This window comes from Mus musculus, chromosome 6, assembly GCF_000001635.26.
Source record: "Mus musculus strain C57BL/6J chromosome 6, GRCm38.p6 C57BL/6J".
Taxonomy (NCBI): Eukaryota; Metazoa; Chordata; class Mammalia; order Rodentia; family Muridae; genus Mus; species Mus musculus.
In genome coordinates, this window is record NC_000072.6 from 67034771 (window position 1) to 67059941 (window position 25171).

The window sequence follows — 25171 nt, forward strand, 5'->3', positions numbered from 1 at the left end:
TCGTAGGTCTCTCTGCAGGCTGTGATCTTTGATGCCTCCAATGAAATGTTTTTTCCTCAGTAAAAGCTTCACTCATCTTCAAGCAGCTTTGGTAACCCTCCTCTCTGCTTCCACGTTTTGCATGCAATTAATTATAGCATTTAAGTCATTCACTGTAATTTAGACTTTGCAAGGTGAATCTTGCCATATTCCCTTTTTCCTTACCCCGACCCTCTACAACCGCCCCCCCCCACCATCTTCCTGCCTAGTGTAAAATACAGCAAAGCTTCAATAGAATGTCCAATAATCAATATTGTAAAACACAAACCACACGTTGAGAAATGACACAATTATTCCATACCAGTTTATTTTAGATAATGTGCTTCAAAAACTTTATCATAAATAACCTTTCACATCATAAAATAACTTAGTAAGATTTATAATAAAACTTCTGAGAATTTAACATCTCATCAAAATACATTTAAACTGTGGCTTGAAAATATGATTAATCCTCTTTTACTTTCCTTTTATTTGAGGGCATAAAGACCAAAAAAAAAAAAGAAAAAAAATACCCAAACTATTGCTATACATTTAAAGTTTCAACAAAGCAATATTTGGCTTATTTGAAAGTAACCTGGCCATCCTAAATTAGCAGTTTTCTTTCTTGCAGTGCTTTGTAGTTTTTGTCCCTTTTGCCTTGGATTTCTCTTTTCTCGCAGCTTCCTTCTTCAGGCTCACCTCTCTCTCCCTCTGCAAAGTCATCTCTGAGCCCTCGTGCAGTTGAACTCGGCCCCTTGACATCAGTTTCTGTAATCCTTGCATCAGCGTGGGGAGTGACTGCTTGAGTAACTACAAAGGTATTTCAAAACTTCAGTGCAATTTGGTTCAGTTATTTCCATTCGGATGCCATCACCGTTCCGGGAGATTAATCACGGGCACCCACTGATCCATGTAGCGACTTTCCCGGCAAAAACAAATAAGTTGACTTAAGGCAGGATCCTTCCATTGTGATGAATGTGGGTTCTGTGAACAGATTTTGAAAAAATTACTTCCCCGGAAAATAATCAGCTTCTGCTACTAATTGTGCTACTTTTGAAAGGGCCAAACCCCGAACATTCTGTTAAAAACAGCATCTAGCATAGTCTAAACACCTGTAACGTGCACGGAACTACACAGAGTTTTGCATATTAACTACCCCATTCTGCATGAGGTTACCATTCTTAAGACCTCCCTTCCAAGCATGTACCCTGGTGGGTCATAAGTAAAAGACTCCTGAAAAGCATTCTCAGGCTGTGTGCACGGTGAGGGCTGCAGGGCAGGCAGCTGCTGAACTCTTATCTTCCCTGACGATGAATAGCACATTTTACTGGCAGCAACAAGTAACCAGGCAGTCACTTCCCTACACAAGTCAGAAGAGAAAGAGTACAAAAACAAAAAACCAGAAGACCTAGACAGCACGGTTCTTTCTGAAAACACTATCAACCCACCACACATTTTTAAGCGGTGGGGAGGAGGGAGCTCGTTTAAACAAACTCAAGAGCAGCAAAGAAAAGAATTCCACTCGGTACACTTCAGAGTATCTATCTATATCCAGGGAATTAATAAGGTCTGTCTCCTACACCACTTCTACCTTTAGCTTTGACAGCAAATGAAGAATGAAGCTAACTTCTTAACGAAGGGTAAACCGGGAATTTATTTGGCTTTATCTAATCTGTTCTGCTCAAAGAATTAGCCACGCGAGGTTGTGCAGAGGTAAGCAGAGGTAGCAGCTGGGCAGCTTGCTGACTCACAGGGATATCTTCCGCCGCTGGAGGCCACCCACGAGCTTAGACACGCTCCGTACCCTATCACAACCCCCGCGAGATCAGCGTTCAGCTCGGACAAGGTCCACCCCAGCAGATTCTGGGCTGCAGCCCCGGGTCTCTTACCGTCACCAGCACACAGTGCAGGTCCGGGGTCTGCGCGGCGCCCCCGCTCTCCGCCGGGCCCGCGTCGTTCTCCAGTAGCAGCAGCTCAGCTAGCCGACCCGGGTTGCTGACCCGCAGGATGTTGATGTCGTTCTCGCAGCAGAACGCACGGATGAGGGTGAAATGGATCTGCAGAGCCACATCCCGGTCGTCGTCTTCGTCAGCAGCCAGCAGGCACAGTACCACGTTATCGGGGTCTCTGCGGGCAGCGGGGCAGCGGTGAGTTGCATACGCTCAGGGGGGCGCGGGGTAGAGGCGGGTGGGTGGGCGAGCGGGGAACGCGGGCCACTTACACGTTGAGCAGCTTGGCAGCCTCGTACACGCCGACCGTAATGGTGCGCTGACTCCGAGCCTTGCTGAGCACTTCCTCCAGGGCATCGCCCACCGTGTCCATCCTGCGGGCGGCAGGGTGAGAGCGGGTCAGCCGGGTCCCCGGACGCGAGGCGGGAGGGGCGGCGGCCACCGAGTCGGCAGGCACACTTACCTTTCGGTCTTCTGCTCTGCAGCCGAGAATTCCTCCAAAGTCATATTGCAAGTGCGAGTCCCTCCCTCGGCGCGCGGGCTGCTCCTGGCCCCCACAGTGCGCGGCGCCGGCTCTGCGCTCGCTCCCACCCTCCCTTCTCCGCTCCGGCCGGCCGGCTGCTCGCCTAGCCTCGCTGGGGAACTCTGCACTGCTGCCTCGGGGCCACTGGAGGACAAAGGGCCCGATTCCGGAGATATGGGGCTAGCCCTCAGCCAACCAGGTCCAGCTTCATTTGCATGCAGTCAGGCCATTGGGTTATGCAAATTAGCAGACGTTGACACCCAGACCCTCGCTCCACCAAAGCAAGGCAGAGTTGAGCGGAAAGGGGCGGAGCTACGCGGGAGGGAGCCCACGGGACGAAGGTGGTGCTGAAACCCGGTTGGTGGGGTCCTGAGCCAGCTCTAGGTAGTTTGTGGAGCCTTCTGGTGCGGAGGGCTTTGCAGTGGTTCAAGTGTCCTCAGCTCTGACTGAAACAGCCTGCCAATTGTTTTTCTGGTTGTGGACATCTTTTGATTGTCGTTTCGTGCCCTTTGTGTTAAGGGGCTGCTTTTTAAATTTTACTTCCAGGGATTAATGCACTCCAGTCTAGCTGTTGTTAGTAAGCATATTTTTAAGTGTCCAGACATGCCGGGCAAAGCTTGCTTCAGTGTTTATATGCAAGTTTCAGGTAAACCTGCTTATTCCCAGTAGTAGTCTTTTGGTGCCCTGATGGCTGGTTTGATTTGGTTTTGGTTGGTTGTGAGAATTTGAAACTCCAGGGAGAAGAAAAAAAAAAAAAAAATCGCATTTGTGTGTAGTGGTGGCACAGTACCAAGTTGGAATCTTTTCCACAAAAAGTTGGTGAAATTTCTGCCTACTCCATGTAAGGTGGGGAGCTGGTGATCGCATGTTTAACGAGCCAAATTCACCGTTCTTAGAATCCTTCCTGAAGAAGGCTCCTTCTGATCAAGTAAGAGCTAAGAGAGAAATTCTGTGGTATTCAGAGGTGCCATCATGGAAATTCGAGGTGCTCACGATGTTCCCTGAGCGTCCCATCACAGGCAGAAGAGTATGACACCACCTTTACTGTCTATGAGCTCACTCTGAATTACTGAAGCTGAATCATGAAGCTGTAACTGTAGTACATTTTAGCCATGTGCTCAAATTTCACCTTTGAGATAATAGCAACTTGTAGGTAGAAGGCAAACCCTCGTAACTGCAAGCAGGAGTTACAAAGTAAAAACAATTTTTAATGCAAACTTTTACTGGATAGCTCAAAACTCTCTTTGTTTTATGAGCTTATTCAGTAAATACAAAAGCATTGCCTGAACCTACTAGTCACGGAGAGTGGTGAAATTGCAGCCCATATGCTTGCATTCTTAACAGTGCTAATATTGAGGTCACTGGGTAGCTTACAGTTACAGAAGTAAATTTTGCAGAGGTACATGTGAGTTATCCTTAAGATTTTTTTTGCGGGGGGAGGGGTGGTTTTTCGAGACAGGGTTTCTCTGTGTAGTCCTGACTGTCTTGGAACTCACTTTGTAGACCAGGCTGGCCTCGAACTTAGAAATCCGTCTGCCTCTGCCTCCCGAGTGCTGGGATTAAAGGCGTGCGCCACCATACCCGGCAAGTTTTTATTCTTGTGGACAAAATATTTTCAAATTCTCTTAATCTTAACTTAATGGATAATTTATAGGTTGGTTTTCTAGTTCACTTATTGGAGATGTCCCCAAGAGACAAAAGTTGAGTAAAGGAGCAAATGTCAGTGTATGACTTACCCTGGGTGCTGTGTACCTCATACTTACGCCTTAAAGCTTTAAATGGCGATGCTTTGTTAAAGAATCCCTTGGGACTGGGGAGTTGGCTCAGTGGTTAAGCACACTGGCTATCCTTCCAGAGGTCCAGAGTTCAATTCCCAGCAACTAAATGTGGCCCACAATCATCTATAATGGGATCTGATGCCCTCTTCTGGCATGAGGTGTACATGCAGTTAGAGCACTCAAAAGTAAATAAAGCGGAGAGGGGAGGGGAGGGGAGGGGAGGGGAGGGGAGGGGAGGGGAGGGGAGGGGAGGAGAGGAGAGAGAGAATTTCTCTACCATTGGGGGCCTGGGATTCTAGGTCAGTGGTAGAGCAGTTGCCTAGCTTGTTCCAGGCCCAGGCTCAGAATTTGATCTCTAGCCCTACAAAACAGCATCAGGGGCAAAATCTCAATATTGAAGTTTAGGCTTCAATTTCTATGGTTAACAGTGACCGTTACCTTAATGGTGATCAAGAGCCATTACTAAAACAAGCCTCTGGGCGTGACTGTGATGGGTCATCTAGATTAGGATGGATAAAACCATTCCATGGGCTCGGGGTCTTCACTGCATGTAAAAAGGAAAACAGCTACACTGAGCATGGTCATTCTTGGTTCATTCCTGACTGAGGATGCCATGTGACCAACCACCTCTAGCTCTGGCTGTCAAGCCTTCCCCATGATGGACTAACTGTACCCAGGAATAAACGCTTCCTTTCTTAATTTTGTTCCAGGAACAATACAGGTAACTGGCACTAAAATACCATCTTTAAAATACCATAATGACACAAACCACTCCGAGTCACCATTTGGAGACTAATGAACTGTGTTCCCTAGAACTCCAGGGCTCTACCCATTAGACATTTCTTAGAAGTTCTCTGGAAGGATGCAGCTGACAAAGAATTAGAAGATGATGTGACAGCAGAGACTATGACTTCATCAGCTTGGTGTCCTCAACACCCTACATTCAGTAGTACAGTGGGTGTCATGAATTAAAAAGAATCTGAGAATTAATCACCACCTCATGACCCTACAGTCCTGTGCATGAATTCTCAGAAAAGTCACCTTTAACATCACTTCAAAAATATAAGCCCTAAAAAATTTCTGGTCCTTTCTCTACAAAGACCTCATGATCTACTTGGTATGTCCATTGTATTAATCAGGGTTCTTTAGAGTAGTGGAACATATAAAATCAATATATATGTATGCATATGTATATACACACATACATATATACAAAGGGGATTTATTAGGTTGACTTACAGGCAGTATGTAGTCCAACTAATACAACAATGGCTGGCTATGAACAAAAAGTCCAAGAATCTAGAAGTTGTTCCGTCCTTGAGGCTAGATGTCTCAGTTGGTCGTCTGAATGTGCTGGGATCCCACTAAAGTAGGCTCTAATGGCAGTGAAGGAATAGACATGCTAGCAAGGCTAGAGCAAGCAGGCGATGAGCAAAAGCTTCCTTTTTCCATGTCTAAGCTTCCCACACAAGGTATGGCCCAGATAAAAGGTGTGCCTTTCCCACCTCAAGACCTGTATTAAAGGAGTGTGTCTTGTCACCTCAAGGTCCATATTAAAGGAGTGTGTTTTCCTGCCTCAGGATCTGGATTAGAAGTGGATCTTCCTATTTCAAATTAAGCAAAAATTTCTTCACTGGGGTGCCCTCTGTTTTTGAATTTTAGATAATTCCAGATGTACTGAATGAAGTTGACAACCAAGAGTCGCCATCACACCTATGTTTCAACTGGATTTTAGGACAAAATGGTATTCACTGTCATCAGCTAGTTATGCTGAACGTCCCATCTCATCTGAATGGAAGCTGAGTCGAACCATGCACTGTTTATGCAATTCAGATGAAACATAGGACTATAGTGTCCCATTAAAGGCAGCTATTTGAAGTTTAAAATGGGTATAACATAGCAAAAGTATAGTATTTATCCCTCAAAAACTATACTTAATGCTATGTTTAGCCTTATTGTTAAAAAAATGGCATTTTATCCAAATCTGGTATTCAAAAACTGTTCATGTCACACACTCTGACTCAGCCAAGCTTGTGTTACCTCATTGCTGAATTTCCCTAGAATGTTTCATCAGTGATTGTCTTCTGTGAGTATTATGGTTGGAAGGAGGAATTGCACTCAGCCCGCCTGCTTGCTTGCAGCTTTATATTAGAGTCCTGGATTATATTCCACCTAACGAGTCCAGTATGTAGAGATATTGCTTTAGATAGGGTTTCTTTTGCTGTGATAAAATCACCATGGCAACTTGGGAAGGAAAGGGTTTCCTTGGTTTACGTATCCTGAATCACAGTCCACTGGGGGGAAGCCAAGGCAGGAACTCAAATCAGGAAGGAGCCTGGAGGCAGGAGCTGCTGCAGAGCCCACGGGAGAGTGCTGCTTGCTGCCTTGCTTCCCATGGCTTGTTTAGACAGCTCTCTTACAGAACCTGTGGTCAGCTCAGGGATGGCACCTCTTACAATGGGCTGGACCCTCCCACATGAGCCACTAATTAAGAAAATATGCTACAGACTTACCTGTAGCTCAATTTTATGGAAGCAGTTTCTCAATTGAGGTTCTGTCCTCTCGGATGGCTCTAGTTTGTGGCAAATTAACATAAAACTAAGCAGCACGGTTACTGTTTGTTTCTGACAGAGTCTCAAGCTCTCAATCCTTCTGCCTCAGCCTCCTGAGTGCTGGAATTACAGGTATGCAGCATCATACCTTCCTAATGCTATTTTTAAAACTACTCCTGGTAGTCCCAGGTGTTGAAGTATGGAGGACTAGAGTGACATTTTAATCATATTTATGAAATCTCTAAATGGTTATATCTGGTAGTCATGGGGAAGTAGGTACTAGACAATTATTAAATTATTTTGCTGTTTTGCCATACTAGAGTTTTTGTGACAACATCCTCATCCTTATCACACATACATTCCTACTACTGGTTCTACAATACATAATTGTAGTGTTTCCTCCTTTCAAACTATAGCCAGTGCTACTGAAGGAAAGGAGCTTGTTATTTCGGTGTGAGTCAACTCATAGTCTACTGCCTAGAACGGAAATCCCAAGTTATGAAATCATAAGGCTTCAACTTCTTGTTGCTCTTGTTTATCTGCATAGGCTTGATAAGTCTTTTTTTGGTTTTGTTTTGGGGCTTTGGGGTTTTTTGTTGTTGTTGTTGTTGTTGTTGTTCGTTTGTTTTAAAGCAAGCCTGTGAGTTTACCTCCATTTTTATTTCAGAACGTTATTTGGACAAGATTTACCATCACTTAAAAATGTGTCTTTCCTTAGGATCAGTATTTCCTTTGAATTTGTAGCTTAGGTATGAAAAGTTGACCCTCCCTTCCATTCCCTCCCCCCTCCTCCTCCCTCTTCTTCACCCCTCTAAAGCTCGGGCATCAAAGGCTTGATCAGCAGTTAGTGGTGCTACTTCAGAAGGCAGCAGAAATGTTAGGAGCTGGTGCCTAGCTGGAAGAAGTAGGTAACTAGGGATGCCCTTCTGAAGGATGTACCTAGTTCCTTGTCCCTTTCTTTCTCTTGTCTCCTTCCTGCCAGGATTTAAGCATCCTCTGCCCCGTGTTCCCATGTGATGGCCTCACAGCTGGCCACAGTCAACAGAGCCTTTGAAACTCTGAGCCACAACAACTCTTTCTTTTCTTCTTTATGTCAGGTATATTTTTCTTCTTTACAGCCATAAGAAGTGTGTCTAAGGCAGAATGGAACAAAGTTTAGTTTCTTGGCCCATCACAGTAATGGGAAAAAGTCCAATGTGGTCATGATGATCTCTACCTGCTCCTGAGTGTGAGCAAAACTCGTGACTTGCTTCAACTAATAAAATATGACAATTGGGTTTTACATTCCATTGCAAAGAGGAAAGGACTTTGTAAGTGTAATTAAGGTCCTAAACAGTTGACTCTGAATGAAAGAAAGGGGGATTCTACCGTATAGCCCTGGCTCAGACAGATAAAGGCATGTCGGTGCATGCTTAGGTATGTGTCCATGTGTATGTCTGCCATGTGCTGTGTTCTTGGGAGTCAGATTAAATAGGTGTCTCCTTGGTCCAGAGCAGACCATGTAGGGGAGAGTGGCTGGACTGTTAGCCTCAGTTGAGGTCTTTAAAAGAGAACTGGATCTTCTCTAAAGAGAGATTGAATATGTTTTTCCATTGCTGGCTGGAAAGAAGCAAACAAGGAAAGCAATTGTTCTAACAGCCTAAGGAAGCTTAGAAACAGATCCTTCCTCATCAAGCTTCTAGATGGGAGTGTGGCCTGACCAACACTGGTTTAAGCATGCTGTGACTTAGACAGGGAGCCCAGTGGTCTGTGTCTAGACTACCAGTACTACTACATAGTGTTATTATTTAAATGTCGTAGACAGTTTCACACACACACAAAACACATCTTGCCCACTCGCATCCCCCACTTCCCAATCACCTCACCAACACTCTCCCCACAAACCTGTCTTACACGCATAGCATTTACTTTGTTTTGTGACCCACTGAGATTACCCAAGGCTGTCTGTGCGACCATGAATTTGGAGGCCAGTGGTCTCAGCAGTGGGTACTCAACTAAAGACAGTGGTTCCTCATCTTGCAGGGTCAATCACTACCAATAGCTCAGAGGTAAAGGGTAGAGCCCAGGGAGCCCTCCCCACTCCCTCTTCTTTGACTTATTGTTGATAGACATGATATTTTAAAGATTTATTTATTTTATGTACATGAGTACACTGTCATTGTCTTCAGACATCAGAAGAGGATATTGGATCCCATTACAGATGGTTGAAGGCCACCATGTCGTTGCTGGGAATGAACTCAAGACCTCTGGAAGAGCAGTCAGTGCTCTTAACCTCTGAGCCATCTCTCCAGCCCAGAACTGATCTTACATGGGTGGGTCCAAATGCAGGTAACTATAGTAGTTGAGGGTTAATAATTGCAATACTTGTATTGAGTCTAGAGAATGGTGTTTCATAGCCTTTACTCTATTGTCTGGCTCTTACTTACTTCCCACATTTTCCTCTGCAATGTTCCTGAGCTTTAGAGGAGATGGTGTTCCTGTCTTGCTTCAGGCTGGACCCATAACCATTGCTTATTTTCTGTATCTTGAGCAGCCATGAGTGTCTGTATTCACCACTGTCCTTTGTTTGGAGGGACTTCCCTCACTGAATGGAAGTCACTCTTGTCTGTGGATATAAGCATAGATATTTAAATGGCAATTCACTGCTTTGTCGATTTAGCTAAACATCAGGTACAAGTTCCCTGCCTACCTGAGCCTATGAACACCCCCAGGCCTGAGTTGTTAGCCAGACTTATAGATCCAAGAATAGGTCATCTTCTCACCTCTCCAACTTCTTTCCCCTGGAGCAGCTGTGCTCAGACTTCAGATAGTCAGAAGCTCTGAAATAGTAAATAGATGTTGTTTAATTTAAAAATGGGGGGGATGGAGAGATGGTACTGTGTTAAGAGAGTATAATGCTCTTTAAGGGAACGCGAGTTTGGTCTCAGCATCCATGTCTGATGGCTCACAACTGCCTGTAACTCCAGACCCACAGGGGTCTGATGCCTCTGGCCTCCTGGGGACACCTGCACTCACATACACATATGCACCCCCACATCCACATAATTAAAAATAAAATATATCTTTTTAAAAATTCATAAACTTTTTTACATTTATTTGTTTTACTTTATGTGTATGTTATGATGTGTGCGATCTGTATATGATATGTGTGATATGTGTTATATGATTTGTATATGTGATAGTTGTGTGTGTGAGATGTATGTGTGCATATGTAGTGTGAGAGAGAGAGAAAGAGACAGAGAGAGAGAGACATGTTTGTGCACATATAGGCACACATGTGGAAATGTCAGAAGATAACTTTCAGGACTTCTGACCTTCCACCACATACATGGATTCTAGGGATCCAACTCAGATTTTCAGGTTTGATGGCAAATGCTCTTTTCTAAGCTACTACATGTGGATAATTTGTTACCTCTCATGTAAAACTGTACAGTATTCCCAGTTCCTCTGATTTGGGGTTTAAGAATAACTTATCCTATGGCAACTCTTTTCTGCTATAAAGAATAGTTTGACCTGTTGGCATATGCCTATAATCTCATACTCAGGAGGCAGAAATAGGAGGATCACCACTGAGTCAATAGAGGCTACATGGAGGGGTGTGGGATGGGGAGAGAAAGTAATGGAGTCATGGTGTGGTGGACAGTTTGGGCCAGTTGCCCTGTGTTGCTTCTAGATGTTCAAATCTCACCAGCCATTCAGCATGTCAAAATAAGAGGACCAGAGCCTTCAGGACACCCCTCACCCCAAGTTTACCTCAGAAGGCTTCCATCCCAGGAGGGTTTTAAGAGGCTTTGTTCAACAGGCTGGTTCCTGGGGAAGAAGGTGGGTGCCTTGGTAGCTGACTTTTGTAGGTCTGCCCCTGCTCCTACAGGCTCGGAGCTTCCTCTCTGAAAGAAAGTCTCCTCCTCCCACATCAGCTTCATTGCAAAGTTTGTTTCTTCCTCTCAAAAGCTCTGTCCTTGAACCTCTTCTCTATCTGTCCTCATAATCTTAATGACTTCATATAGTCTCATGGCCTTAATACTGATACCCCGGTGACTGTCAAACGTGTATGCTGTTGGCTGAGCCTTGGTGCTTACTCATCTTTATCAGTAAGCATTTTGAACTTCAGATGACAAAAGTTGTCCAGCCTCTTGTTCTTCTAAATCTGTCCCTGCTGTGGTTGGTGGCATCACCTTTCCTCCCACTGACTCCTTTCTCTCTCTGCCCTCTTCCACTCTATCAGTAAGTACTATTGGCTCTACTTCAAACTGTAACATCAGGCAACCTTTTCTTATAATCGGGGCTAAGTGCCACTAAGATGAATGTGTGCACTGGTCTCTGCCCTGTTCACCTCCAGAAGTGTAAAGGTTTTAACACCTCTAAACCCTCCAATATAACTGCTTTGCAAGGGGTGTTCTCTTGATTTTAAAGTACATCAGTGCTCATCCTCTGACACATCTATCTTTCTTAAAAACCTTGGCTACCTGACTGTCCTCTGCTGGCCATCCCAGGCATCAAGTATAAGTTCAGTGGTTAGATTAGCAATCTTCCTAATGCTGTGACTTTTTAATACAGTTCCTCATATTGTGATGACCCCCCCACCAAAAAATTAATTTTGTTGTTACTTCACAACTATGACTTTGCTACTATTTTAAATCACAATATATTTAGCTAATATGCAGGATATCTTAAGTACAACCCCTAAAAAAGGGGGTTGTTCAGCTCCCTAAAGGGGCTGCAAATTTAGTTCGGTGCTCTGATCAATCTCCGAGTGAGCAGAATAGTGCTTTACAAACAGTAGACCCTTAAACATTTTTTAACTCGGATCTCATGCTGAAAAGATGTATGTATGGGTTTAAGGTTGTGGCAAATGAACTAGAGTTAGGGCTGTATCCTGGTCTTTCTGTACATGCCAAAGTAGAAGCTGTCTTGATGGAATACTATTTTGCTTGTGGCCTTGTTAAAGCACAGAAGGTTGTACATACTATTGCACATTATTCTTCATGCTCCCTCCATGCTGCCCTAGTGTTTTGTTAAATGGATTGTTTTTTTTTTTTTTTTAAGAGCCATCACCTGGTATGTTTTATTCACTAATGATCAGTGATCTCTACTAACTTATGCTGAACTCTAAAACTTAGTAGGTTAAAAAGGTGCTTAATTGCCAAGTTCAAGGCTTATTCTTTCAATGTAGCATAAACAGATTATAATGGTGATGGGTGTTTGTTTGTTTTTATGCTGGGGTCTGAATCTTTGATATGTTCTACCACTGAAATCCCCCAATTCTGAAAAGGTTTTATGGAGGTCCTTCTTTTAAATGGGAGAGTGCAAAAAGATGCAGTGCAAATAAGGAGAGCAAATAATTTTCAGGAGATTGAAAACAAAAGAAATGAAGAATAAAGGAAAGTTAGAGCAGTCTTTATTATAGTTTCAACGTTTACCCCTCTAACTTCAATGCTTTTAAGAAAGCAGTAAACCTTACGCTGTAAGATAACATTATCACACTGTAACTGTCCTGTTTGCACAATTCTGTGCTTCATAGACCATATCAGTGTGTGGCACAGTGATGGACGGTGTTTAACAACATTCTCATGATGACATATGATTTTCCCCATATGTTTTGGTTCAGCTCCTTATAAGACCCAGGAGTGAGCCCAGGAGTGAGAAGTAGTCTTGTTAATCCTTCTGACCACTAAACACAAAGGAGCCATGGATTTTTCTATGCACTTTTAGCTGGAGCCTCAAAATGGGGAACAAGCTGTCCTCTCTATTGTAGGCAGCCTCACTACAAACACATGAGAAGCTGCTTGTAGATGTATTTCATGCTTACATTTCATACCTGGTCTGTATTTAAGGAAGTTTTGAAGTGATGTTGTACAATTAGTATTCGTGTAGGTACTTTGTATGTATAGCCAACTATGATAAATCTAGTTTGATGTCCTTCCAAGGATGTGCATTAGGTAATATGTCCTGTAAGGCAGGTTATTTACTGGCTCTATTCCTCAGTTTTTTCATTTGCCAAATAGTTATTAAACCTAAAAAGAAAAAGAAAACCACAAGGCAGAATTTTCTCCAAAGACAAAATGGGCACACAGCAGAGCAGAGATGTAGCTAGAGTGGCCTAAAGGGAGTGGGGGGGGGGGGGCGGGGAGGGGGGGGCGGGGAAGCATAGGCTTCTACTCAGCATCCACTCACACACATGCATTCAGTGCAGCCGCAGCCCCTGAGATGCACAGTGAGCCCAGCTGGAAATAAGAAGGCTGCTCTCTAAGTCCACTCCAGCTCTAACATTTTGTACTTATTAATTTGTTATTCTATTATTTTCTGCAGTCACTGAAACACACCATCCCTTATCACCGCTGACAGAGAGAGGCAGACAGAGACAAAAAGACACACATACACAGAGAGACAGACACACAGACTGAGAAACAGACACAGTAACAGTGTTTTGGTCTTACAATTTAAATCTCCAAAGAATGGGTCTAAGAATTCAAAACACATTTTTTCACAGCTTTGATATTGAGTTTTCAAATTTTCCATTTCACCTCCAGAGTTCAGTTGAAGCTCTTACAGTTTGCTGAATTAACCTCAACACGTTGACTGCTTCCCAAATGCTATGGTATACAGCTTGGCACTGCATCCTAATAAACAGGCCACACCTGGGAACTGGTGGGAACTCAAACATTGGAGAACATCCACAACAGATGGCGAAACAACTGAGGCCAGGTGGGCTTCTTGTTTAATGACCATCTGGATTAAGTTCAGTTAATTTGGCATGTCTCTAATTATCCCTAGCAACTGGACCCTCTACTCTGTTTTAGAAGTTTAGGTTTATATACTACATATAAACTTATCATAACCAGCCCATCTGTGACCCAAAGCTATACACATGTGGCCTTGAATCCAGCCAGTTCTCAGGTTTTTTGATTGAGCTCTTAGCAACCTTCAAGGCAGTCCTCTCCAGTGCTCTGCCGCCTACTTTTCTCAGATTTGATGACATTTCTCCCTTGACTTTTTGCTAGGTTTTTTAATTAATAAAGAAAGCTTTTTAGACTAATGTAATATGCTTATTTGCACAGTATTCAAAACTCAAGAATGTCTAGATGCATGTAGTGGCAGATGCCTATAATTCCAGCACTAGGTAAGAATAACATTCTTTTTCTAGGGATAAAAATCATACAAATGATATTTAAGAAACAGCATTAACTGAAGTAATATGTCTGTTTAGTACTTTTATAGAACATGATAAAAAGTCATACATTGTTCATGATATGGTCCCATCTTTACAGTTTCTATTTTAACTATATTTGTTCTGATTTCTTTCATCTAAATAAAACACCATGTCTGTTTTCACTTTCTCTAACCTTTACACTGTCGTTGATGGTAACAAAAATACTAGACCTCCCAGTCCGCCCACTGTGATGAAAGCTTCCTCTGAATTTCAGTGCAGCCTTGGCTACAAGCAATATGCACAATCCTTCCTGGATGAAGTCAGCCCTCATGAAAGGAGATTGGACAATGGGAAATGATGTATTTCTGTGCGCTAAAGAGTTGGCCTTGCTGTTATGCAAATATTTCTCATCTGTGCCTCTTTATATACCAAACAATGACTTCCCCCAAATCCACTTTAGAATGGCTGTATGTTTTCTCTCATCCTCTGAAGGCTTCCTGTGTTTGTGAACTTTCAAACCAGCAACTGCAGCCTCAACATCTGGACCCTCCCTCCTTAGGGGACATTAATTAGCTGATAGTATCCAGTAACTAATAGAGGCCAGAGTAGAAAGGAAGAAAGGGTTGACATGGTTCAGGGATGTAGCAGTTGGCTGGCAGGCAGCACCTCACAACTGGCCATGGCTGACATGGATAATACTGTTGCTCCCAGAATTGAGCTGCAGTACCAGGAACATACTCCCCCCACCCGGCCTCACCCCCTCACCCCCACCCATCTGACACCCCTTGCCACTACCCTGTGCTTCTCTGCCGGAGGGCTGGGGGCCATTATCAACTCCCAGCTGTCATTTGATCTCCATCTGGCTGCTGTCATTAGAGATGCCTTTTATCGTTTGCCAGAAGTGTAAAGCTGAAGACGGTTCTGTTTCTCACAGATCTTTGCTTCTGGCCCTTGCTTTTCTACTTTTCAAATGATTCTGTCCAAATGTTTCCCATCATTGGCAAAAGAGGACTCACCAGAATATTTAACCACAAGTTATCACGCTTCTTGCTAAGTGAACCACACTTAATGTGTTAATGATCATGTGTGTGAGCACAGATGCATGTGGGTCACAGAGAGCATATTGACGTCAGTCTCTGGTCATCCTGTTTGAGACAGGATCTCTTGTTTGCAGCTGCATATGTCAGGTTAGCTGGTTCTGTGGATTCTTTGCCTACTTTAGAGATTTAGGGTTAGAGATTCTCACTACCACATCTGGCTTTACATGGGTTCTGAAGATGTGAATGCAGAAACTTACTCTTGAGCACTTTGTCCCCTGAGCCATTTTCCCAGTACTGGCAATGGGACTTTTAAAATAGAAGTTCTAATGTGATCTGTCACTTTGTTGACTTCAAATATAGTTTTCAATTTAGTGTGATTTTTAAATTTCATATATGTGAGCTTTGCTTGTATGAGCTCATGCTGTGTCATGTTTCTGAGGTTGTAGATCATGACAACCTAGTCATGCAATGATGCAGGTCTCCCCAAGTTAAAAAAATAAGTCCAACGAACCAGACTGGTTTTTTTTTAATAGTTTAACTATCTGAGGATGACAGAAGAGCAAATTCTGAGATGATACTTTATGTACTGCATCAAATAAATGTTCTACTCCCAGCCTAATGATTTACTGCTGTGATCTTCTGGTAGCTAGGATTCAGGTCTCAATCAAGGAAGCTCTTTAGGGAGTGATTTCACATTCTACATATGCTGCTGCAGAGAATGCTGGATATCATAGGCTCCAGACATCACCAAACAAATGTAGAACCCTTGTTCTATGTAGCAAACTAATCCTTTAGGAGATAATTATAAAGAATCTTTAAGTATGTTGTTAGTACACAGTTTATTTACAAAATTAAAACATAAAACTTTCTGTCCAACTCAATGCTATGTATGTATGTAGAAGTAATTAGGAAGACCACATGTTAAAATGTAAGCAGTGCTCCTTTGAGTGTAGAATCACAAGTTATGCTGGTTTTTTTTTCTTCACATTTTTTATTGATGTTTTCCCTAATAAACATATTTTACTTAAGACATTTTAAAGTGAGGCTAGAGAGATGTTCAGCAATTAAGAGCACTTGTTGATCTGGTAGAAGACTTGAGTTCAATTTGCAGCACCCACAAAGTGTCTCACAACTGTTTGTAACACCAGTTTCAGGGACCTGACACCCTCTTCTGGTCTCTGTGAACACTGCACACACATGATACACAGACAAATCACACATACATATAAAATAACAAATTAATTATTTCTTTGATTAAAATGTTTTTGAGGCAAAATTTATCTTCAATGAAGCACAAGATGCTTGTATAACCCAATAAAGATATAAGGCCAACACGAACAGGTTGGGAAAGGATTTTTACCAATCCTAAATCTGATAGGGGACTAATATCCAATATGTACAAAGAGATCAAGAAGCTGGACTCCAGAAATTCAAATAACCCCATTAAAAATGGGGTACAGAGCTAAACAAAGAATTCTCAACTGAGGAATACCGAATGACTGAGAAGCACCTGAAAAACTGTTCAACATCCTTAATCATCAGAGAAATGCAAATCAAAACAACTCTGAGATTCCACCCACCTCACACCAGTCAGAAAGGCTAAGATCAAAAATTCAGGTAACAGCAGATGCTGGCGAGGATGTGGAGAAAGAGGAACACTCTCCATTGCTGGTAGGATTGCAAGCTTGTACAACCACTCTGGAAGTCAGTCTGGAGGTTCCTCAGAAAATTGGACATAGTACTACCGGAAGATCCAGCAATACCTCTCCTGGGCATATATCCAGAAGATGTTCCAACTGGTAATAAGAACACATGCTCCAGTATATTCATAGCAGCCTTACTTATAATAGCCAAAAGCTGGAAAGAACCCAGATGTCCCTCAACAGAGGAATGGATACAGAAAATGTGGTACATTTACACAATGGAGTTCTACTCAGCTATTAAAAACAATGAATTTATGAAATTCTTGGACAAATGGATGTATCTGGAGGATATCATCCTTTGTGAGGTAACCCAATCACAAAAGAAGTCATTAGATATGCACTCACTGATAAGTGGATATTAGCCCAGAAATGTAGAACACCCAAGATACAATTTGCAAAACACAAGAAAATCAAGAAGAGGGAAGACCAGTGGGTGGATACTTTGTTCCTCCTTAGAATAGGGAACAAAATACCCATGAAAGGAGTTACAGAGACAAAGTCTGGAGCTAAGACTAAAGGATACTATCCAGAGACTACCCACCTGGGGATCCATCCCATAATCAGCCACCAAACCCAGACACTATTGCATATCCCAGCAAGATTTTGGTAAAGGGACCCTGGTATAGCTGTCTCGTATGAGGCTATGCCAATGCCTGGCAAATACAGAAGTGGATGCTCACAGTCATCTATAAGACGAAACACGGGCCCACAATGGAGAAGCTAGAGAAAGCACCCAAGGAGCCGAAGAGGTTTGCAACCCTATAGGTGGAACAACAATATGAACTAACCAGTACCCCCAGAGCTCGTGTCTCTAGCTGCATATGTAGCAGAAGATGGCCTGGTCAGCCATCACTGGGAAGAGAGGCCCCTTGGTATTGCAAACGTTATATGCCCCAGTACAGGGGAATGCCAGGGCCAAGAAGTGGGAGTGGGTAGGTAGGGGAGCAGGGCAGGGGGAGAGTATAGTGAACTTTCGGGATAGCATTTGAAAATCGAAATGTATATAAAGAAAATATCTAATAAAAAAGTGCAAAAAAAACCCAAAAAACAAACAAACAAAAAGGATATAAGTCCAAATCGCACTCTGACCCTAACATTGGTATATGCCAATAAGACAGATGCTTGGACTACGTCAGAAGACTTCCTGCCTTTCATTTCACACAACCTCTGCATCCCATAAGCAATTTCTGTTCTTATCAGAACAGTTACTTCGGTCATTTTTGTCAAGTCACATATGACACTTTGTTGTTTGATTGACCATTTGTTTTTGAGATAGAGTCTTACTACAAAAACTAGGGCCCATAGCTAGCTTAAATTCTCAGTCCTTGTAACCCAGTTTACTGAGTCTCTGTCGAGTTCATAACAGTTTGTGTGTATGTGTATACACATGAGTGAATGACATAGTATCAATACGAAGGTTAGATGTCAGCTCTGTGGAATCAGTTCACTCTTGCCATATTTATTTTCTGGGGATGAACTCAAGTCACCAGGCTTGAGTGTCAAATACCTTTAGCTGCAGAGTCATTTTAGTGGCTTTCAAAACAGTTTGTTACAAGAAGTTTCTATACAGACTTAGATAACACACACATGCACACATACATGTCCATATACAAATACCCCATATACAAACACCTCCACCCACAAACACCCCAACACAAAATCACATACATAGCCACACATATATGCACACAGACACTCACACACATGCCCATACACAAATACTCCCATATATAAACACCTCCACACACAAACACCAGAGCATAAGCACACATACATAGACATACACTCATATACATGCACCTATATACAAACACCTACACACACACACAAACACCCAACACAAACACACATACACACATACACAAACACCCAATACAAAAACACACAAACACCCAACACAAATACACATACACAAACACCCAACACAAGCACACATACACATACACCCAACATAAGCACACACACACATACACCCAACACAAGCACACACACCAGAAGAGGGCATCGGATTCCCATTACAGATGGTTGTGAGCCACCATGTGGTTGCTGGAAATTGAACTCAGGACCTCTGGAAGAGCAGTTAGTGCTCTTAACCACTGAGCCATTTCTCCAGCCTCATTTATTTGTTCTTGGACAATTATTTCTTATTGTGTCATTAATTTACTCAACTCTGGATCTATATAATGGCATAAAGGTAGGCATGATCCCTAACTCCATAGAGGGATCTGGTGGAGACTAGCATGTGGAGGGATCACAGAGGAAGGATATGGGCGAACCTGAAGAAACAGAGCAAGAATTGTGCTTTGGCTAATGAATAAAGGGTGGGTATCAAAAGTGACTGCAGATTGTATGAGCAACTTGGTTAATGGCAGAACCACTTAACTTTGTTTTAATCATAGAGAATGCAAGGAAGTCCTTGGCTCCAGGATGAATTGGAATGGGGATCATATCTCAGTGGTGTACTGGAGAGGCAAAGGTGACTTGACAGATGAGACACGGTAGTACGAAGAGCTGGAAGGAGTGTCCTTAGTGCCCAGTAGCTCTTCTCTTCTCTGTTCTCCTTCTGGTGTATTATCTTCAACTACCCCTCATATCCTTTTTGAGTGTCTAACTCCTCATCCTACTGAGGTGATGGCTGCTCCTTGTGCTTCTGAGATGCATTTTTTTTTCATTTCTCAAAGTGCCACGTGCATGTAGTCTTTATATTTTTGTGGAAGGGATGTTAGGAGGACAGGATGGGCCAAAAAACAAGGTCTTAGAATTCTAATTTCTTAGCAGAAGGAGCTTCTCAGGCTGTGTGTGTGAGGCCCACTGTACCAATTTCTCTTACTCCTGCATACTCTCCCTTGCCTTTCCCAATATTTCCTTTGTGACATTTGTGTTGATTGGTTGTCTTTGTGTGCGATCCTATTTCTGTGACTTGGGAAAATTTCTTCGACATAACCATTCTCAGCTTAAGGACCTTTGGTGCACTGCATCGGTGTGGACTCAGCTTAAGTACCTTGGGTGCATGGCATCAGTGTTGGCGGACTTGATGTCTTACACATTGATAGTTCCCCAGTGTTACCATCACACATGGTTTTGGATCTACTGCTGAGATCTCATACTCAAAAACTCACTCTAGGGCATAGTTAGCCTCCATTGGTAGACTGCACATACTCTCACATGGGTCTCTTTCCCAATCTGCAGGGACATGACATCTATTTCTTTAGGGATTATGGAACTGTTTAGATGGATTATCTGATGGTATTTGGTATCTGTCTAGAAAATTGTCCATTTCGTCCAGATTTTCCAGTTTTGTTGAATATTGGCTTTTGTAGTAGGATCTGATGATTTTTTTGAATTTCCTCATTTTCTGTTGTTATATCTCCATTTTCATTTCTGATTTTATTAATTTGGATATTGTTTCTGTGCCCTCTGGTTGGTCTGGCTAAGGGTTTATCTATCTTGTTGATTTTCTCAAAGAACAGCTCCTGGCTTTCTTGATCCTTTGTATTGTTCTTTTTGCATCTACTTGGTTGATTTTAGCCCTGACTTTGATTATTTCCTGCCATCTACTCCTCTTGGGTGTGGGACATGACATCTATGAGAGATGGTCATTTGTTCCACTGAGGTTTAAGTATACATCCTCACATACAGTAATTATTAAGGGAAATAGTGTGTCTGAATCTGCACAGATCATCCCCACAATGATAAAAGCACTTCAATACATAGATTATACATGTGTTGTTTGATACTTTCAAGATGATGAGATTCATATATCTATGAATAAAATAAATAATCTACTCTAATAATTTATACCCATGAGTAAATATACATGTTTATACAAATCACTTAGTATCGGTCCAACATTCATCCCTGTACTCACACACTGCTATTAAGTACCTACTGTATACAGGCAAGTGTACCAGGTGCTATGCCTATAGTGAGGAAAAAGACAGAGTTTCAAAGGAGATGATGTTGGAGAAAAAAAAATCAGGATTAATTGTTTGATTTTTAATTGTGGAAAGACATAATACATAACACTGGAAGTTGTTATGAGAGTCAGAGCCAGGGTTCAATCAGGTAGTTTGGTCAAGGTTGAGGGAGACTCCTGAGGAAGTTACTGAAGCACTAAGAAACCGAACACAGTTTGTAGAAAGGGAAAGAGGAGAGTGCTTTGCTACTCATAGGATGGAAATGGTGTGTCTCTAGACCTGACCTAGGGGAGTCAGATTCAGGCTTTAGAAACTTAATGAGGTCCTAAAGTAGGGACCACTTAGCAATAGGGAAGAAAACCACCCGTACTTTAGAAGCTAACCAACCAATTGACATTGGTGACAGCATAATAAAGATATTAAACATTTCCCTTACAAAGTATACACAGGCTATCTATCCAGGTGTCCAGCTTTATGGGTGGTCTCACTGAGCACAGCTGCTTTACACATCTGTGAGTTCATTTGTTCTTCTAACCTTACAACACAGCTCTACACTCCATTTTAGACCAAGTAAAGTACAAGTTAAATAACTCATCTGACACTGTACCTGTGACCTCGCCCAACTGAGGTGAAAGGTCAAGATCATTCTGCCATATTCAGCAGCCCAGTTATTAGCTCATTATCTAAAGAATTCTTCCCTATTGAAGGACAGGTAAAATATTAAATGTGTGGCTGGGTTGTAGCTCAGTGATAGGATTTCTGCACAGCACACTCAAGATCCCAGGCACTAACACTAACAGAATGGCAAACATTAAATTTACAGTGTGATGATTATCTCTGGAAACAGGAAGTGAGCTGTAGAGTTACCCGCCCCTCTTGTTTTGAAAGATTACTTCATACAGACAGTTATGAATTCTGCGCAGATACCTTGACGGTTTCAATGTGTGAGTTGACGTCCTAGGTCCTAAAGTTTCTCAGCAAAGAAGTAAAAGGGAAGTCAGAACAGGCAGTTCACACGAATGAACTGAAGCATGAAAAACCAAACAGAAGAGCACAACTAGAGGGTTAAATAGAAGGACTTTAGCTGTGGGAACGACTCTGAGCCTTCTGCAGGTTTGGCGTTTGTGCTCCGTGTCAGTGGGTCGATATGCCAAAGCTCTGATGCGTACATGTAACTCTTCCTTTGTAGATCAGATGAAACGGGGTTCGTACACTGGAAAGAATGCAGGAAGCTTCCAGAGAATAGTTTGGTAGCTGAGAAATCTCATCGGAAGGGTGTAAGGATCGGTTCTATCTCATGGGGAACTCCAGTGACACCCAGAGGCTATTTGGAAGGAAACCAATGATAAATAAATAGGTTCTTCACCCACTTGTGCAAGTTACAGAAATGGAGATCTGCACAACAGCTTCATTTCTTGCATTTGTGCCTTCTCTACGATGGGCTTCCCTAATAAAAATTATAAGATGGTGTTAAATAACTAGAACAGACCAAAGCAAAAATGGTGTTCTTTTATCTTGAACTTTATAACCACTGCCAGCCCTCACCCATGTTTCTTTCCAGTGAGTGCTTTGTGTACCTTAAGGTTTAACTCTGCAAGTCATCTTCCTAGTCTTTCTCAGCACTACTGTTCTTGGATATCCCTGGTACAAAGGCCAAGTTCAAGGCTGGAGCCTCTCTGGCCCATACAATCTCAACTATTGCTGAGCTAGCCAGGGCTTCCTCCCTTATCCTCCCATGTGCCTCTGACAGGACTACCAGAAGAGTCTTTTTACAAACTAATCCAATCAACTTACATCATTGCTAAGAAGCCTTCTGTGGCTTCTTATTAGTTATGGGATAGATTCCAGCCTCCTTACATGATCTCGCCTCCACTGACCTTGCCAGTATCATTTCCTGCCTCATAAAGTACTGCTGAGGTACTTCTTGTTCCAGCAATTCTGAAGCATTTATGGTATCTATCAAGTCTGCCTTTATCCGCGTGACACCTGTTCAGTTGCACAAAACTTGGAAGCACTTCCTGTTTGATTTAGCAGCCTGCTATAATTGTTATGAAATTGTTAAGAATGTGTGTCCACAGCTTCATTTGTGTTGGGCTCAACAATGTAGGTTGCTGGCACCAGAACACAAAACATGTTGTTTCATTCCTCTATGCTGCTTGCCTAGCAAGTCTCTCCCTCCACTCCGATCAGAATGCTCTTTCTCTAAAGCCCAGTTAGAACCGTGCCTCTTCGAGAAGGCAGATCTGAAAGTGTGCACTTCCACCTCTTGCATCCATGGCTCCCCCGTTCTGTTTTGCCCCTTTATGTTGCCCATACACCTAACATAACCCAGTGTGGTGATTAGGCTGCCACCTGCCTGTCTCCTTTAATGAGACTTTGAACTCCTTAGGGACAGGGTTCATGCAAGGCCTAGGCAGTAGAGTACCATGGTTAAGAACTGTAGAAAATGACTGCCTGACTGGCCATGATCCTGGAGAAGCCACTCGATCTCTCTGTTTCTTTAGTGGTAGGAACATAATCAAAGAATCTACCTGGAATGGGTAATTGCTTCCAAATTTAAAAAAAGGAAAAAGGAAAAAGAAAAAGGCTCAGCATTTAGTGGGTGGCATATAACTACTACCTATTCCGGGACACTGTTCTCTTTATGTTCCTTTAACCTACTACAACCTACAGCCAACAGACATTTATTCCTCATGAGCTAAATATGCACTGTGTGCCAGGCTCTGTGTTGGCTTCCTAGGCTGCAAAGTAAAGAAAGTCACAACTTCTGTCCTTGAAGGGTTGACGTTTATCAGGGAGAAGAACGCGCAGTCGAGAAACATGGTCCAGTGTGATAAATGCTAAGTGCAGAAGATTTTAGAACGCAGGGCAGGGCATTCAAATCACCCCAGGGAGAGGAAACTCAACTGGAGTTGTATAGAATGAGTAAGAGTTGGCTAACCATGGAAAGGAAGATTACTGTAGGGACAGAGATCATATGCAAAAGCACAGATGCATGTTTTTAGGTCTGCATTTTTTTCTGTGTGACTGGAGCAAGTGGTGTTTGACATGCTCTGCAGAGGCTAGAGAAAGTGAGTCAGGCAGGAGTGGCAGACAGGTTCCTATGCGGGCCTGTAGGTGGGGGTTTCCAGAAATGCCTTGCAAAGGATTAGAAGCCTATACTGAGTCTCCATAAAAGCCACTCTCACTTCTCCAGTGGGTGTGGAGAATTCACTGCAAGTTACTATGCTAGACATTAAGAATACCAAGGTGCAAGGATATGGTTTCTATACACAAGAAATCTACAATAACTCATTAAAGTTTTATTTCACGTTCTAAAAGTTTTTATTTAATTACTTAATGTGTGTTTATGTGTGTCTGATATATATGTATGGGTGCCCATAGAGGCTAGAGGAAGGTGTTAGATCACCGAGTGACAGGTACCCAATGTGGTGTTGGAAACCAATCTCTTGTCTTCTGCAAGAGCAGCCTTTTGTTCTGTGGTTAGAGGAAGGGCTACGGAGTCCTTCACCACAATTTCCTTAAAGGACAAGTAAAGTTGACCTTAAGTCTGGGGAAATCTTCCAAAATTAAAGGTGAAACATGTTCATTATTCCATTTCCTGTATAGAAATCCTTCTATAAGAATGTTTTTAACACGCTAGACTAAAGATACTCCTTACCTCAGAGATGGATGAGTTGGTTTCTGCTTAGAAAGTTTCTCCAAGTTGTGCAACACTGGCTACTGAAGCAATCCAAGAAACTCCCAAGGCTACCTTCATAACTATTAAAAAGTTATATTATCTGAACTGTGCTTTTTAAAACCTAAAAAACATATACTAGATTCAAAGCTCAGCTTCTTTAGCGGCTATCTTGTTTCTTTTTTGTACAGCTCCTTCTAAACCTCAAATTCTTTTTCTTTCTATCTTTTTTTTTCTTTTGGTTTTTTGAGACAGGGTTTCTCTGTGTAGCTCTGGCTGTCCTAGAACTCACTCTGTAGACCAGGCTGGCCTCGAACTCAGAAATCAGCCTGCCTCTGCCTCCCAAGTGCTGGGATTAAAGGCATGCGCCACCACCGCCGGCAAACCTCGAATTCTTATTTGTAAAATCAATACTATAATATATTTTGATAGTTCACCTATTCAGTCATCCAAAGACCATCTTATAAATGTTTACTGCATACCAGTAATTGATCTAGGCACTAAATAAATATCATTCAATTGGAAGCACACTCTAGTAAGCTTATAGCTAGGGAAGGGAGGAACAATAATGGATCTTGGTGCTATGATGATAAATAAAGGGGGAAATATAAATCTGGTATTCATTGTTACAGGAAAATGCTGGAAGCTGGCTCCGAACCCTGGAAGTACAAGGTCTAAGGACAATTGTATTGAGTTCCTGTAAAGACCCCTAGGCTGTGACATACAGAAGTACATGTGTATCTCTGTCTGTGTGGCCTCTCATCTTATAGAGACACCAGGACTCAATCATATGGCTTCACCTGAAGGACCTAACCTCCCTAGCGGATATAACCCTAAATGCTATAGTTGGATAAGTGATTAG

General features: G+C 42.5%; 1 protein-coding gene and 1 long non-coding RNA gene across 2 annotated transcripts in view; one reads left to right on the forward strand and one right to left on the reverse strand.

Annotated features, from left to right (window-relative positions):
• Positions 1–325: 325 nt before the first annotated feature.
• Positions 326–2637, reverse strand: Gadd45a (growth arrest and DNA-damage-inducible 45 alpha). Its single transcript, NM_007836.1, has 4 exons — positions 2431–2637; positions 2240–2341; positions 1908–2145; positions 326–1002 (listed from the first exon to the last, which is right to left on the reverse strand). Exons 1-4 carry the CDS (start codon positions 2472–2474, stop codon positions 889–891), a joined length of 498 nt encoding a protein of 165 aa, NP_031862.1. The 5' UTR covers positions 2475–2637; the 3' UTR covers positions 326–888.
• E230016M11Rik (RIKEN cDNA E230016M11 gene) overlaps positions 1829–25171 on the forward strand; it is a 44054-nt gene continuing 20711 nt past the window's right edge. Inside the window, exon 1 of the long non-coding RNA NR_040278.1 lies at positions 1829–2165. This is a non-coding gene — a long non-coding RNA (RIKEN cDNA E230016M11 gene). The remainder of the gene's footprint in view (positions 2166–25171) is intronic.

What these genes read in the sequence shown, in the direction of transcription:
- Gadd45a (NM_007836.1), bottom strand. Translation starts at nt 2,474, where the DNA reads ATGACTTTGGAGGAATTCTCGGCTGCAGAGCAGAAGACCGAAAG. An exon ending in GCAGAGCAGAAGACCGAAAG is followed by an intron (nt 2,342 to 2,430) that starts GTAAGTGTGCCT and finishes TGCCGCCCGCAG; the next exon opens with GATGGACACGGTGGGCGATG. An exon ending in GCTGCCAAGCTGCTCAACGT is followed by an intron (nt 2,146 to 2,239) that starts GTAAGTGGCCCG and finishes CGCTGCCCGCAG; the next exon opens with AGACCCCGATAACGTGGTAC.